General features: G+C 33.5%; 1 protein-coding gene across 2 annotated transcripts in view; it reads right to left on the bottom strand.

Annotated features, from left to right (window-relative positions):
• Mtmr6 (myotubularin related protein 6) overlaps window positions 1–13809 on the bottom strand; it is a 37982-nt gene that overhangs the window by 5067 nt on the left and 19106 nt on the right. The window contains exons 4-12 of one of the 2 annotated variants that reach the window (XM_048801266.1): window positions 12639–12796; window positions 12311–12439; window positions 9227–9361; window positions 8438–8551; window positions 7092–7224; window positions 6068–6177; window positions 5558–5683; window positions 1914–1963; window positions 1317–1517 (exon numbers count right to left, since the gene is read on the bottom strand). In XM_048801266.1, the coding sequence (XP_048657223.1) occupies window positions 1317–1517; window positions 1914–1963; window positions 5558–5683; window positions 6068–6177; window positions 7092–7224; window positions 8438–8551; window positions 9227–9361; window positions 12311–12439; window positions 12639–12796 (1156 nt within the window). The remainder of the gene's footprint in view (window positions 1–1316; window positions 1518–1913; window positions 1964–5557; window positions 5684–6067; window positions 6178–7091; window positions 7225–8437; window positions 8552–9226; window positions 9362–12310; window positions 12440–12638; window positions 12797–13809) is intronic. The other variant, XM_015498704.2, reaches the window with a different exon arrangement.

Below are 13809 nucleotides of genomic sequence, written 5' to 3'. Positions count from 1 at the left end.
AAATCTTCTATTTTTCCATAAGAAGATGAGCCATAGGCATGTTCTTAAAGAAAGACTACTATTAAATATACCCTTTATTTCTATTTTCTCATTTCTGAATATGTTTGGTACTAATTGAGAATAGATATTTCCTAGCTTTGTACTCCAAGTCACCTGCTTCAAATTATGATTAACTCTTATGAATGACTATAACGCAGAGTGAAAGTCTTAATGTTTTTGACATGTTTGTCTCTGACATTTTATTTGTTATTGCCTTTATATATCTTTTTTTAAATTTTTTTATTTATTTTTTTAAGAGAGAGAGAGGGAACTTTTTTTAATATTTATTTTTTAGTTTTCGGCAGACACAACATCTTTGTTTGTATGTGGTGCTGAGGATCGAACCCGGGCCGCACGCATGCCAGGCAAGCACGCTACCGCTTGAGCCACATCCCCAGCCCGCCTTTATACATCTTTAGAATTTTCTACATCCTCAGTTCTGCCATCAACTGTATTAGGAGCATGTGGCTATCTTCAAACTATTACCAGATTTAGCTTCTCTAATATATCATTCAGATGTTCAAGAATCTAGAACTGTTCTTTACTGCTACTGAAAATAATGTAAATTCAGAAGCCAAACCTAAAAATATATATAGGACCTTTCGGTCTTACCCCAGATCTCACCTGCATCAAAATACCACCTGGTTGGGAAAGAACAGGTGAGTTAGGGTCATACAGTGTTTCAGAGGTTATGGGGGACCCCACACAGGAACAGACACACTACAGCCAACACAGGTAGACTTAATTTCTCCAAAGAACTATCTCTTCAGAAATGTGAGGAGAGCTATAAGGCTCCATATTATCTTAAAACAAACCAAATCTTAAACATTCTACCACACTTTTAAACTAGTGACCACTATTTTGTGGGAAACAAATTAATCTAAAGACTTCTCTATTCTAAAATATACATTTGAACTAAAAAGGAGAATGAGGGAAGTTTCTAGGGTATAGGCAGTGTTTCTTTTTTTTCTCAGTGCTGGATATATGGGCAAGTAAGATAAGATTTAATGAGCTGCACACTTAACGCTAAATGTACTTTTTTGTATCTACATTATACTTCAAAATATACTTAAAGATATATTTTAACTATTAACCTGGGGGGTGGGGACACTAGGAGGGTATTTAGCTTTAGAAATATAGACAATAAAATCTTCACAATAAAATTTAGTTCTATTTCATACTGTTGAGCCATTTAATTAAGTCCACCATAATTTATGGCTGTGTGACTTCAGCTGTGTAGGAAAAAAAAAAAGCCCATTTTCATGAAATCATCTTACTTGAGTTCTTCTCTTTCTTTCTGACAATTTCCAAGGAAGTTTCCAAATTGGCATGAATGAATGTGTTCATGGATCTGAAGAAGAAATGCTTCATTGAATTCAAATGCTTGTGGAAACTGTTCCGTCAAATGCCACACACACTCCAAGAATTGAGTAAACACTGGTGAAACTTCCTTTGGGTCACCATCCAAATGGCCACACCTAACCACCCCGACAAGAAAGCAAAAACTTTAAAAAATGCCTCTGAAAATAGTCCATTGTTCAAGTACCGTTAAACATACAAACTATAATTCTAAAATGCACATTAACACAAAAATTATCATTTTTTATTGAAACCATTTATATGTATGAGTTTTGTAACAACAATTTTAAAGGATGTGTTACCTTCAAAATACTACAATTCAGCCAAAAAGGAAGGTGATAGTCATGAAAATAACACAGATATTAGAATAAAAAGCAAAGACAAAAATTAAATCTGTCTTCAAATACAATACTATGTAAAACCATACCTCTCTCTCCTCCCACTAGACGTGTTAAACACAGAAACACTGTAGTACCCTATTTTACAAAAGACATAAATGTACAACTGCCACTCACCTCTCTGAAAATTTATGTCCAAATGAGATCCAATCTTTTTCTATTAAAACCTTAATGAGAAAAAGTAAAATATACTTTGTAACTATTTGTAACTTTTTTCAAAATGGTTTAAATTCTATTAGCTCAAAAACAGCATTTATACTTTTGGATTATGGTTGAGAACAGAACAACAACAACAAAAAAAACACTACAGGCAAAGATGTCTAGAACCTGCACTAGTGGTGGGATTAAAGAGTGAAAGTACATAAAATGAAAGGTCTCATGACAAATTTGTTTATTATATTTTAAGTGAAAAGTGCATGTTATAAAACAATATTACACTTAAATTTTTGTATGTAGGAAGATGACATAGAAAAGGCTAGGAAGATCAGGCCGCAGGCCTATACTCCCATCTACTCGGTAAACTGAGGCAGGAAGAATACAATTTCAAGGCAAGCCTGGGCAATTTAGTGAGAACCTGTCTCAAAATAAAAAACAAAAAGGGCTGGGGATGTGGCTCAGTGGTAGAATGTCCCTGGATTCAATCGCCAGTACCAAAAAAAAAGTAAACTAAAATGCTAACAATGGTGAACTCTGGGTAGCAGACTGAGGTGTGAACATTAAACCTTTTGGGCTTACTTTTACATTACTTATAACAACTTTTTTGTGAGAAAAAATAAATGATCAAAAAGAGCAATGAAAATCACATTTTAGATTTAAATCCAAATGTTAATATTTATCCTCCTGAATGGATTATCTTTATTTATCTTTCTTCTCTGTCATAGGCTTCTTCTTTTTTTTTTTTTTTTTTTTTTTTTNAGTTCTTGATATATCATCTTTCACACTTTGCTTCAAGTGGGTTATGAAGCTTCTTTATTTATCAACTCCACTGAAATGCAGACTTCTAATGTTTTCAGTCTAATTTAAACATATCTTCTTAGTATTTACTATACCTTATAATTTCACTATATAATTGGCAAGCAAATTCTCTTCACAGTGTCAACATTGCTACTTTCACTTCTCCAATTTTGTCTTAAATCTATATCATTTAGGCAAAAGGCCATATGTCATAATAGTTAAGGATGAAGTTTCTGAAGTACAGGCTTGGGCTCAAACCCTGGTTTCACTACTTCTTCTCTTGTGTGACCTTGGGACAAGTTATCTTTGGGCTGGAATCACTGATTTCATTCTAGGTCCTCTGCATCCATTTAGACACATCCACACCTAAATCTTAACTAGATTATTTCACTGAACCTGTTCCTTTGTTATGTTCAGTGAGTAGCAGGAGAGGGGCACCACCCATGCTAGAAACCAGTTCAGGAGACTAAAGGAGGGCTCTTCTACCACACACTCAATTCTGATTCTAAGTCCTTTACATTTCTGAAACCCAGTGCCTCCCTATCCACTATGTGTTGCTACCTTAGTTCTGGTCCTTTTTTTTCTCTTCACTTATTTATCATGAATGGTTTCTACCCTGGACTCCCAGTCTCTATTTCTTCTCCCCTCTGCTTTCAAGACACCAAACCATCTTTCAAGAACATAAATCTAATCAAATTACTTGAAGTTACTGTTTTTTAAAGGCTAATGTTCAATGCCCAAAGAGGGAAAAGTCTGGGCTGGGGTTGTGGCTCAGTGGTAGAGTGCTTGCCTAGCATGCATGAGGCACTCGGTTCAATCTTCAGCACCACATAAAAATAAATAATAAAGACACTGAGTCCACCTAAAACTAAAAAATAAATATAAAAAAAAAAAGAGGGTAAAGTCCAACTCTAGCCCCTTTTCTTCTTCAGGACCCCACTCTAACACCCTAATCTCCATGTTTCAACATCATCTGCAGTCACCTAAAGGGGCAATGCTGTAGTTCACATTGCTCCTGTTCCGAGACACTCTCAGTACCCCGGTCGTTCATTACATTACTTCATTTGACGCCCAGCAAACAATTAAAGCCAAACATGCCAAAGAAAATATTCTTCATTTCTAGCAGGGTGCAATGGGTACAGTATACCCTGAAATTCCAGCTCCAGGAGGCTAAAACAAGAGCCTCAGCAACTTAATAAGACCCTGTCTCAAGAATAAAAAACAAGACAGGCACAGTGGCACATGCCTGTAATCCCAGCTGCTCAGAAGGCTGAGACAGGAGGATCACAAATTTAAAGCTTCAGCAATGGCAAGGTGCTGAGTAACTCAGTGAGACCCTGTTTCTAACTAAAACACAAAATAGGGCTGGGGATGTAGCTCAGTGGTTGAGTGCCCCTGAGTTCAATCCCTGGTTCCCGCAAATTAATAAATTTATTTAAAAATTAAAAAAAGAAAAGAAAAGAACAGGGTTCCCCTGGGTTCAGTATCCAGTACTGGTAAAATAATTTTTTTTTCCTTATTTCCATATGTCCTATCACAGACTGAATATGTTAGCAGCACAAAACAATAGTGCTGAAAAGGGTTTGGTGATTTTAAATCTTTAAGATGTCACTATTAAAAATATCTATGGGGTTGGTGATACAGCTTAGTAGTAGAGCACTTGTCTAGCATGTGTAAGGCCCTAGGTTCAATCTCCAAAACCATTATCAAAAATAAATAAATAAAAAGTAAAAAATCTAGGGCTAGGAGCATAGCTCAGTAGTACAGCACCTGCCTAGCATGACTGAATCCTGGGTTCAATTTTTAGCACAGGGGGGAAAAAAATCTAAATTTATGAAAAATTTCTAGTATTTCTTCATTTATTAAATATACCAAAAGATATGAAATTTGAAAGTTAATCTGATCATATGTTAAAAAGCAAAAAACAAGGGCTGGGGTTGTGGCTCAGTGGTAGAGCACTTGCTTAGCATATGTGAAGCACTGGGTTTAATCCTCAGCACCATGTAAAAATAAATAAATAAAATGAAGGTACTATGTCCATCTACTACTAAAAACAAAATGTTAAAAAAAAAAAAAAAAAGCAAAAAACAAAAGTCCAGAGCCATTTTTTCAACCAGGGATTGAACTCAGGGGCACTCAATCACTGAGCCACATTCCCCAGCCCTATTTTGTGTTTTATTTAGAGACAGGGTCTCACTGAGTTGCTCAGTACCTTGCCATTGCTGAGGCTTTGAACTTTCGATATTCCTGGCTCAGCCTCCTGAGCTGCTGGGATTACAGGCGTGTGCCACCATGCCCACTAGTGCTTTATTTTCACAAGACATGAAATATGTTCAATGGAAACTTAATCTTCACATATAAACATGCCTAATATGTTACTCACCTAACAAATAAAGGTGTTTTAAACAGAAAGTTTGCTTCAGAATCTAATTTTTAAGTATTTTTATATGTGCATTGTTTTACATTAATTTTTTAGACAAAATGTTACAATTTTATTTTCACTGTAACATTTAAGATGGGAAAACAAATCTCTAAATCTAAAGTTTTTGCCAAAGATATAGCATGAGTGGAAATCTGTCTAATTGGCTCGAGATTTCTCAACCTTAGCAGTATTGACATGGGGCCAGATAGTTCCTTGTTATGAATTTGTCCTGCATAAGGATATTTAACAATATTTCTGGCTTCTACCTGCTAGATACTTGCGCACCATTGCCTTTCCACACAAAACTGTCTTCTAACATTGCCACTGTTCCCTGGGGAGACAAAACCACTTCTATTTGAGAACCACTAACTGAATAAATCCTTACCATGAATCCTTTGATCGTCCTGTAGTAGGAATCCAATAAAAGTGAACCAAGGGAACACACCTGTGAAGTTCTATCCCACCCATCAGAACAATGTACTAATACACTTGCATTTTCGACCATTATTGCCTGAAAAGAAATATCACATACTTAGATTCTAGCAGAATGCCTTTTATATATATCTGAAGTTTATTTACTTGAAAACCATACTAGCAGCTATCACATTACAAAGGAGAGCTATATCTGCAATGATGTTGGCATAGCATACTTAAAAACAAAAACAAAGCAAATAAACAACAACAAAAAGAAATGTTGTCTCAAAGTATCTAGGGATTTATTTAAAGTATCTGTATTGAATGCTACATGATATTTTCAAAGCTCAAATTAAAGTGAACCTTATTAAAGAGCTAAGTAATAAAAAGTCACCTGACCAGACTACGTACCAGTACCTAATAGGATAAATCATCCTTCCTAACCATTATATATGCAAAGTTCAACATGAAAGATAATTACTTTGGCTAGGAAGATTGCGGCATCCATAACAGCTTTGATATGGCGAAGCCATCCTGAGCTTTCCAATCCAGAGTAGAAATCATTGACAGAAAGCCCTCTGGTACCATTGACTGAAAAAAAGGGAGAAATTTTTTTCAGTTAGAATGGAGCTAGAATTTCTACTGATCCTTCTAAAGATTTTTCTAGGTAAGTAAGTTGAAAAAGAAAGGACAAAATAAAAAATTAAAAGATTCAATTAGAACCTTAATAATACATTTTAAAATACATTTTTCTATCATTCCTGTACTTAAAAGAAATTGATACAAAATCCCTTTTAAATCTTTTTTAGGATCCAGGCGCGTGGTGCACACCTGTAATCCCAGTTGCTGGGGAGGCTGAGACAGAAGAACTGTGAGTTCAAAGCCAGCCTCAGCAACTGTGAGACGCTAGGCAAATTCAGTAAGACCCTGTCTCTAAATAAAATACAAAATAGGGCTGGGGATGTGGTTCAGTGGTCGAATACCCCTGAGTTTGATCCCTAGTACCGATAGATAAATAAATAAATAGATAGATAGATAGATAGATAGATAGATAGATTTTTTAGGGCAGATGTTTAACTAAAACTAGTCTTCTATTTTAAATTTTAAAAACATCATGACTGGAAAGATCTTAATATTTAAAAGAAACAGTATCATAAATTAATCTTTATTGCACTGACTATTCAAAAATAACTATCTAACAATAGCAATTTTTGCAAAACCATTAAAATTATATTAACAGAGACACCACAACCCAGACAGGACTACTGAGTACTTGAAATGTGGCTAGTCCAAACATAGCTGTGTTCTATGTGTAAAATACACACTTGATTTCTAAGACTTAATATTTCATTACCAATTTTTATATCAACATTAAACAAGTTTTTAACATTAAGCAAATTTTTAAAATACTACTTGTTTCTTTTTACTTTAAATGTGACTAACAGAAAATTTTATAATACATGCAACTAGCATTATATTTTATCTATAAGCAAGAAAAATCATACCTTCCAATAATTTCTGAAGGCTGGACCTCATGACATGAATATTTTCTATTCCAACAAACTGAAATCTAATATTAGAATAGTTGTCTTCATTTTCATAACCTTTTCCAGCTGCTCTGTTGGCCATCGCATTCAGCTAAAATTTAAAATTTTAGAAATTTAAAAACAAATTACTTTTATCTTTTGATTTACTAAAATGTCATAAAAACATTAAATAAGTCATTATCTGGAAGAGATTTTGAAGGAACCCATTAAAACTAAATAAGCTACCATTTTTTGGTAAGCAAAATGTCACATTATCAACAATAAAGAATTGTTACTATAAAGTAACAATATATATGATTATCATATAAAGGAAAGGACTGAACAGGAAATACCCACAAGTTCATGAAGCCAATCAGCTATCTGCAATACTTCAAAATTAAAAATAAAAGCATATTTCCTATCTAAATCTTAAATGACTGCAGAGCTAGCAAGCTTTTCTTTTACAGAATGAAACTGTGAGATTCACTTCAGAAGAAGCCTAGAGTAAATGATCATTCAGAAATCCACAAGGCTCATGAAAATCAGATCTGAAACATGCCTCCAACTTATTGGAGATCCTTCACATTAGAGATTACTGGAGACCCATACACTGTGTAATACAGCATCTGACCTGCTAGCCTGATACAGCTCTAAGAATTAGGCCCAAAATAAACTAGTCTCTAAAGAGAAAACAGACTGCCCATAGGTACATAAGCCTATGGTCTTTGGTTATTACAGCAAATGTTATCACAGGTACACTTAGGATTTGAATACTTACTTCTTTCAGACTAGGATTTCATATGAAATGTTACTTTACTATTCTTTGCTTATGAACTTGGATGAAAAGGAATCTAAAACGGAAGTAAAAGTAGCTTTTCATTGGGCCTCAGGGTGATAACAAGTATATTTAAATGACATCTACTGACTCGCTAATTATAAGTAAAATTAAGAGATGTTAAAAATGTTTCCATTATCACTCCTTGATTTTATTAAGTTTAACTAGCAAAGCAATTAAAGATATATTCTCTGTGTAGAAGACAATTACATAAGTAAGAGCTATTAGAATTCTTGAATACAAAGTTAAGACATAAATCTTCAAAGTCTTTTTATATCTTAGATGTGAACTCCTTAGACTTTCTTAGTCTGTTTTTAACAAAATATTATCCAATTGCCAATTTCTAATACTTCCTAATTGACTCAAATTAATCTCATTTTCTGCATTCTCCATTATTTTTGCGAGACTGCATAAAGATGAGAATTACTCTAAAACAGCTAATGATTCCTTTTACAAAGCTGCCTAAAATTGCTTGTTTTATGTTGCTCACTCGCTGTTTCTCATCGCTTTCTCTTATTTTCTCATCATTCCAGACTTTTGAAGAAATTCTCACTATAATTCTGCCAATGTCCTTTTGTGTAGCCCACCAGCTCTGCATTCGATGCTATAATAAAAATTAAAAGTAAAGTTAGCTGTTACCACTGAAGAATTTAATTACTTTAATTTCAGGGTCCTATGTGAATTGGCTATTAAACTGAGCTCATAAAAAGAAAACTGGATTCTGACTCTATCCCAATGATAAAAATTTAGCCTCATACCATAGATGCCTAACAGAACAATAATTTCCTATTCACCATAATTCTCTAGTCAATGTTAAATTAACTCACTGTTTTTCCTTTTTTAAAAAAAATATTTCAGAATAAGGTTCACTATTTTAACAAAAAAGTGTTAATTAAAAATTTCATAAAAACAAGTTAAGAATTTGTAACTTTTGATATGTTACACACTATTTAGTATTTCTTAACAATATAAGACCTATATACTACCAAGAACACTATAAAATTCAGCTTTCCTAAATTAATTAGTGTGTGTATATATATGTATCAGATGCATGTGTCACATATCAGAAGACATAAGAAATCACCATCCAGGTTACTGAGAACAATCCTTCTAAGTTGATATTCCAAAAAAGAATTGATTTCCTTTGTATTATTAGCCTTGGTTAATTTAAAACCAGGACTCAGATATTTTAAATATGGACAATTTATTACCTCCCCCCATTAATTAAAGTAACAGAGATAAGTAAAGTAACAGATTGTACTGTATTTACGTTACATACTTTGGGCCGGGTATCCACAACATACATGTAGCGATTGACTGGATTGGCTTTACTAATTGCTTGAAGCAAATGTTCATCCTCAAGGCACCTGGCACTGAATCCTGACAGTGGTTGACTACATCGACAAATGGCAGCCTAATTTTAACAAGACAGAAAACAGATTATGCCCAAAAAAAAAAAAAAAAAGCTTAAGAGAAAAAAACTCAAAAGTTAAAATCAAATATGCAATTGTTTAAAAGATTGATGTAATCAAATACATTAATGTTGAAATCCGATTTGAATTAAATATTCTTTCAACATCCCGATGTTCCCTAAGTTTTCCCAGTATTCTCCTAAGACAACTAAATGCTTCCTTAACTAGTCTAATAGAAACAAAACTTAGGTCTTAAGAAAAATCACTTAGTCAATTCTCTATAGAGTTAAGATATCTGTATCCTATGCTCTACTTTAATTATAGGATACTTTCTTTTTTTTTTTTTAATTTATTTTTTTATTGGTTGTTCAAAACATTATAAAGCTCTTGACATATCATATTTCATACATTAGATTCAAGTTGGTTATGAACTCCCAATTTTACCCCAAATACAGATTGCAGAATCACATCGGTTACACATCCACATTTATACATAATGCCCTATTAGTAACTGTTGTATTCTGCTACCTTTCCTATCCTCTACTATCCCCCCTCCCTCCCCTCCCATCTTCTCTCTCTATAGGATACTTTCAATTCCGGTTAGTAAAGGAATAGTCAATTGTGTAAAACATGAATTTTTAAAGTAGAAACATTTAAACATTTGAAAGTCCCAAAGACTTTCAGAATCTCTAATTGAAACAGCAATCTTTTTATAAAGTGAGATATAAAATAACAAAAGTGACATTCAATTCAAATTTGGATTAAAATATAGTTAAACTAGGAGGGCAAGAATATCTGTTGAGAACTAGGGAATGGCTGAATTCCCTATTAAATTTACTATATTTTAAAGTCCTGAATAAAATGTAAAATTTAAACACAGACACTTATTTTCCAATCTCATCCTTGCCAACTCCAACTTAATTTTACCCAAATATTCTATATACAATCTCATTAAAGGAACAAAAGTAAACACAAAAATATATTTGTGCATATTTTAAATTCATATATAAAACAAAACCATGAAAACATAAAACAAAAAAATGAAGACTGTCTTATTTTTTCATATCTACTTTCTGATTTTATTAAGTTGGCCACTAAATATCTATTTTCAGCCCAGCTTTCCAATAAACAACATACGTAAACATGGGTATATCAAACAGGCCATATCCGGATAACCTCCTCACAATTTAATAATGAAAAGCAAATTAGAAACTTTTGTTTAAACATTTACCTTTATCTCTGCTCCCTTCCAAAATCCAATCAAAATTCTAAAAAAATAAGTTTAAGATTATAAAATCACAAGGACAAAAAGAATAGAAAAGGAAACAACAATAGAGATGTCAATAAAATTTGGGGAAATGAAGCCAGGTATGGTGGAGACTGAAGCAGGAGGATCACAAATTTTAGGCCAGCCAGAAAAACTCAGTTAAACACTGTCTTAAAATTTAAAAAAGGGTTGGGGGATGTAACTCCGTGGTAGAGTGCTTGCCTAACCATACATGAAGCCCTGAGTTCAATCTCCAATACTGAAAAAAGGGGTGATAGCAGATTGTCAAGTGATAAATGACTTGTGGCAGAAGAAAGCTGCTAACTCCCCTAGGTTGAAAAGAAACAAAGTATTTTGAGCATCAAAATCCCAGAAAAGCTCAGGGGCTGAGTTGGGGTATGACTAAACACAGGATAACTGGCTGAATTCCTATATAAGGACTAGTTAAGATTTCCAAAAATTTCCTTACCCTGAAGACAAAGTTAATTCTATATACAGGATTAACCTGAAGACTCTGGACAACAGGTACAGCTATGGATGGGAGTGAAGCCATATATCCCCCAAAACAGGAGAATGAAATAAAAGTCTTCACAAAAAATGTGAGATCCTACCATCCCTGTTACCATAGTGTGGGTCACAGCCAGAGTTACTATTACACACTGGCAAAACTTAAAGATTCCTCTTTAAGGATACCAATTAGATATCATAAAGAAGCCAATGATATAGAACTTTATGTACACAGCTGAGAAACCAGTTAAAAATCCAGATGTATGAAAGACAAAAAAATTTAAAAAAAGAAACTCTGGGGAAAAGATAACTTACGTGGAAACACAACATTCTTTTTATTAAAAAAAAAAAAAATCCTTTTTCTCAGAGAACTAAGACACTATATCCAACAATAGAAAACTGAGTAAAAATTTTTGGAAAATAGGAAAAGAGCTCAAATATTCAAAAAAAGAGCTTCAATATTCAATACTGAAATATTAAAAAATGATCCATAAAAATAAAGAATCTAAGAGGCAGGCTAAAATAGAGATACGGCTGAGGAAATCTAGAAAATAGAGATTGAAGGAAAGAAGCCTAAGAAAAATGGAGATGCTAGAAAGCCCAATTGTCAATTAACATAAGTTAAAAAAAGAAGAGGAGGAAGAAAACAGAGGAAAGAAAATTAAAATTACCAAACAAACAGAAAAAGCAACTTGCCAAAACTGAGATCTGAGCAATGAACAATTCCTATTACAGCAACCCATCATAAAGATACTTCCTCTACCTCTTCATTTTGCAAAATCCTTATGATTTGAAGAGTTTGCTATTAAAATGGAAGCCTTAAATGTCCTTGGTTCTCTTTCTTCTCTCAGTGGTTGTTGGCTTGTCAAAGTATCCTGTTTCCCCAAATAAGCAGAATTAAGAGAGAATAGCAAAAAGGAAAAACCTATCTGCTTACAAGTCACTGAATAGAAGGAAGAAAGGGATGGTAAAGGAAGATGACAGCTATGAAATTTTCTATATTTGGGGGTAGTTGTAAAATTTAAAAATTTTAATTAAATGAAAAGCCAGCATTTTTCTATTATCAACATTATAATAATGGCCTTCTGAAGTAAAAATTAGTGTTCTTTTGGATATTTAAACCTAAAGGGGAGTTATAAAATCTTAAAAAAAAAAAAAAAAACAAAAACCTTCTTACCTCCTTTTCTTCATGATAGTAGGAAAGAACTGGGAATCTTCCTTTGCTCCGGAACTTGGAACTACCAACAATTATTGGTTTGCTTGCTATCCGGGGAACATAAAGTTCTCTGGGGTAAGTTTCACAAATCTGTAAATATCAAACAAAACATAACTACTCTACTCACAATTCAAAAACCATAAGGTTAAAAATCCTTTAAAAACCTGCAATCTTATGAAATCAAAGAACAGCCATCAAACTGTAATACATTGAAAACTTGCTACTATGACACACTCTGCCCCTCTGGTACTAACATTTTCTGAAGTCCTCTAAAAGGTTGCTAAGTTACCTTGTATTCTCGGTTGGCATCAGATAACTGCCAGTGTGAATTTGGCACTCCCATCCTCTTATATTCCTCAGCAAGGTCAATGAGTTGCCAACCTTGTAATCGTTCTGAATCATTTTGTTTTGGATTATAAGAGAATGCATACAGATCTTCATATTTTGCTATAGAATATGAAATACAAAAATGTTAAGATGTAATTTGTAAGACTTAATACCCTTTAAATAAAAATTATTTTTCAGTCTTTTCCTTCATTTTTTTCTTTGAAATCTTCAAAAAGATGGCAATACATGAACATAACTGAACTTAATATATTTTTTTCAACTTCTGTAATACAAATGACTATATCTAAAGGCACAAATAAATTGGATCTAAGATTCAATTTATGTCTTTTATAAAAATTAATAACAACTATAGATTTTTAAAGTCAAATATAAAAAACACAAATAGATACTTCCTACTCATCACTTTTCCCAAATGACATGTAAAACAAAACTAATGTTGCAATGAAAAACTAGAGATGGCATGGAGACCTTGGAATTGCATTATATAGTCTTATAAAAAACAGTTGGAACAAAAATAACAACAGAGTTCAGGAGAGCACTTACTTCTGAATAATAAGCATGAAGTCACAGAACCACCTTTACTATAAGTTCTGGCTTACCTGGGGACAATGAATGTTACAGGTTCTATGTGCTGGGACAAATGAGTAAACATAGACCTGCTCCTAGTCACTAATCCAGGATGCTCAACTAAAACCCAGTTCAACATGTAATTGAAGTAATGTGGGGGAAGGAAGCCTCCAGATCCCTGGGGCATAGCAATGATACGATGCTTCTTTAGGGTCTATATTCCTCCCAATCTTAAAACTACTAAAGTAGGATTCACACTCTCATCCCTCTCTTTTGTCTTTTCTTCCATCCCAATATTAAGTATTTTAGACCAACTGCTATTAGAAGACCTTGACCTTCCTTAACTTCTCATTTAGTAATACTGTCTTCAAGTAGGTCTTCTTGGTTGTGAAATACCCAATTTTAAAAATACAAAAGGTAGGGGCTGGGGATACAGCTAAATTGGTAGAATGCTTACCTTGCATGCATAACGCCCTGGGTTCTATTCCCAGTACCACACACACACACACACACAAAAAAAAAAAAAAACTAGCCAGGCACAATGG

This window comes from Marmota marmota, unplaced genomic scaffold (genome assembly GCF_001458135.2).
Source record: "Marmota marmota marmota unplaced genomic scaffold, marMar, whole genome shotgun sequence".
Taxonomy (NCBI): domain Eukaryota; kingdom Metazoa; phylum Chordata; class Mammalia; order Rodentia; family Sciuridae; genus Marmota; species Marmota marmota.
Note: the sequence above shows the minus strand (reverse complement) of the source record. Positions and strands in the feature narration are given on the sequence as shown.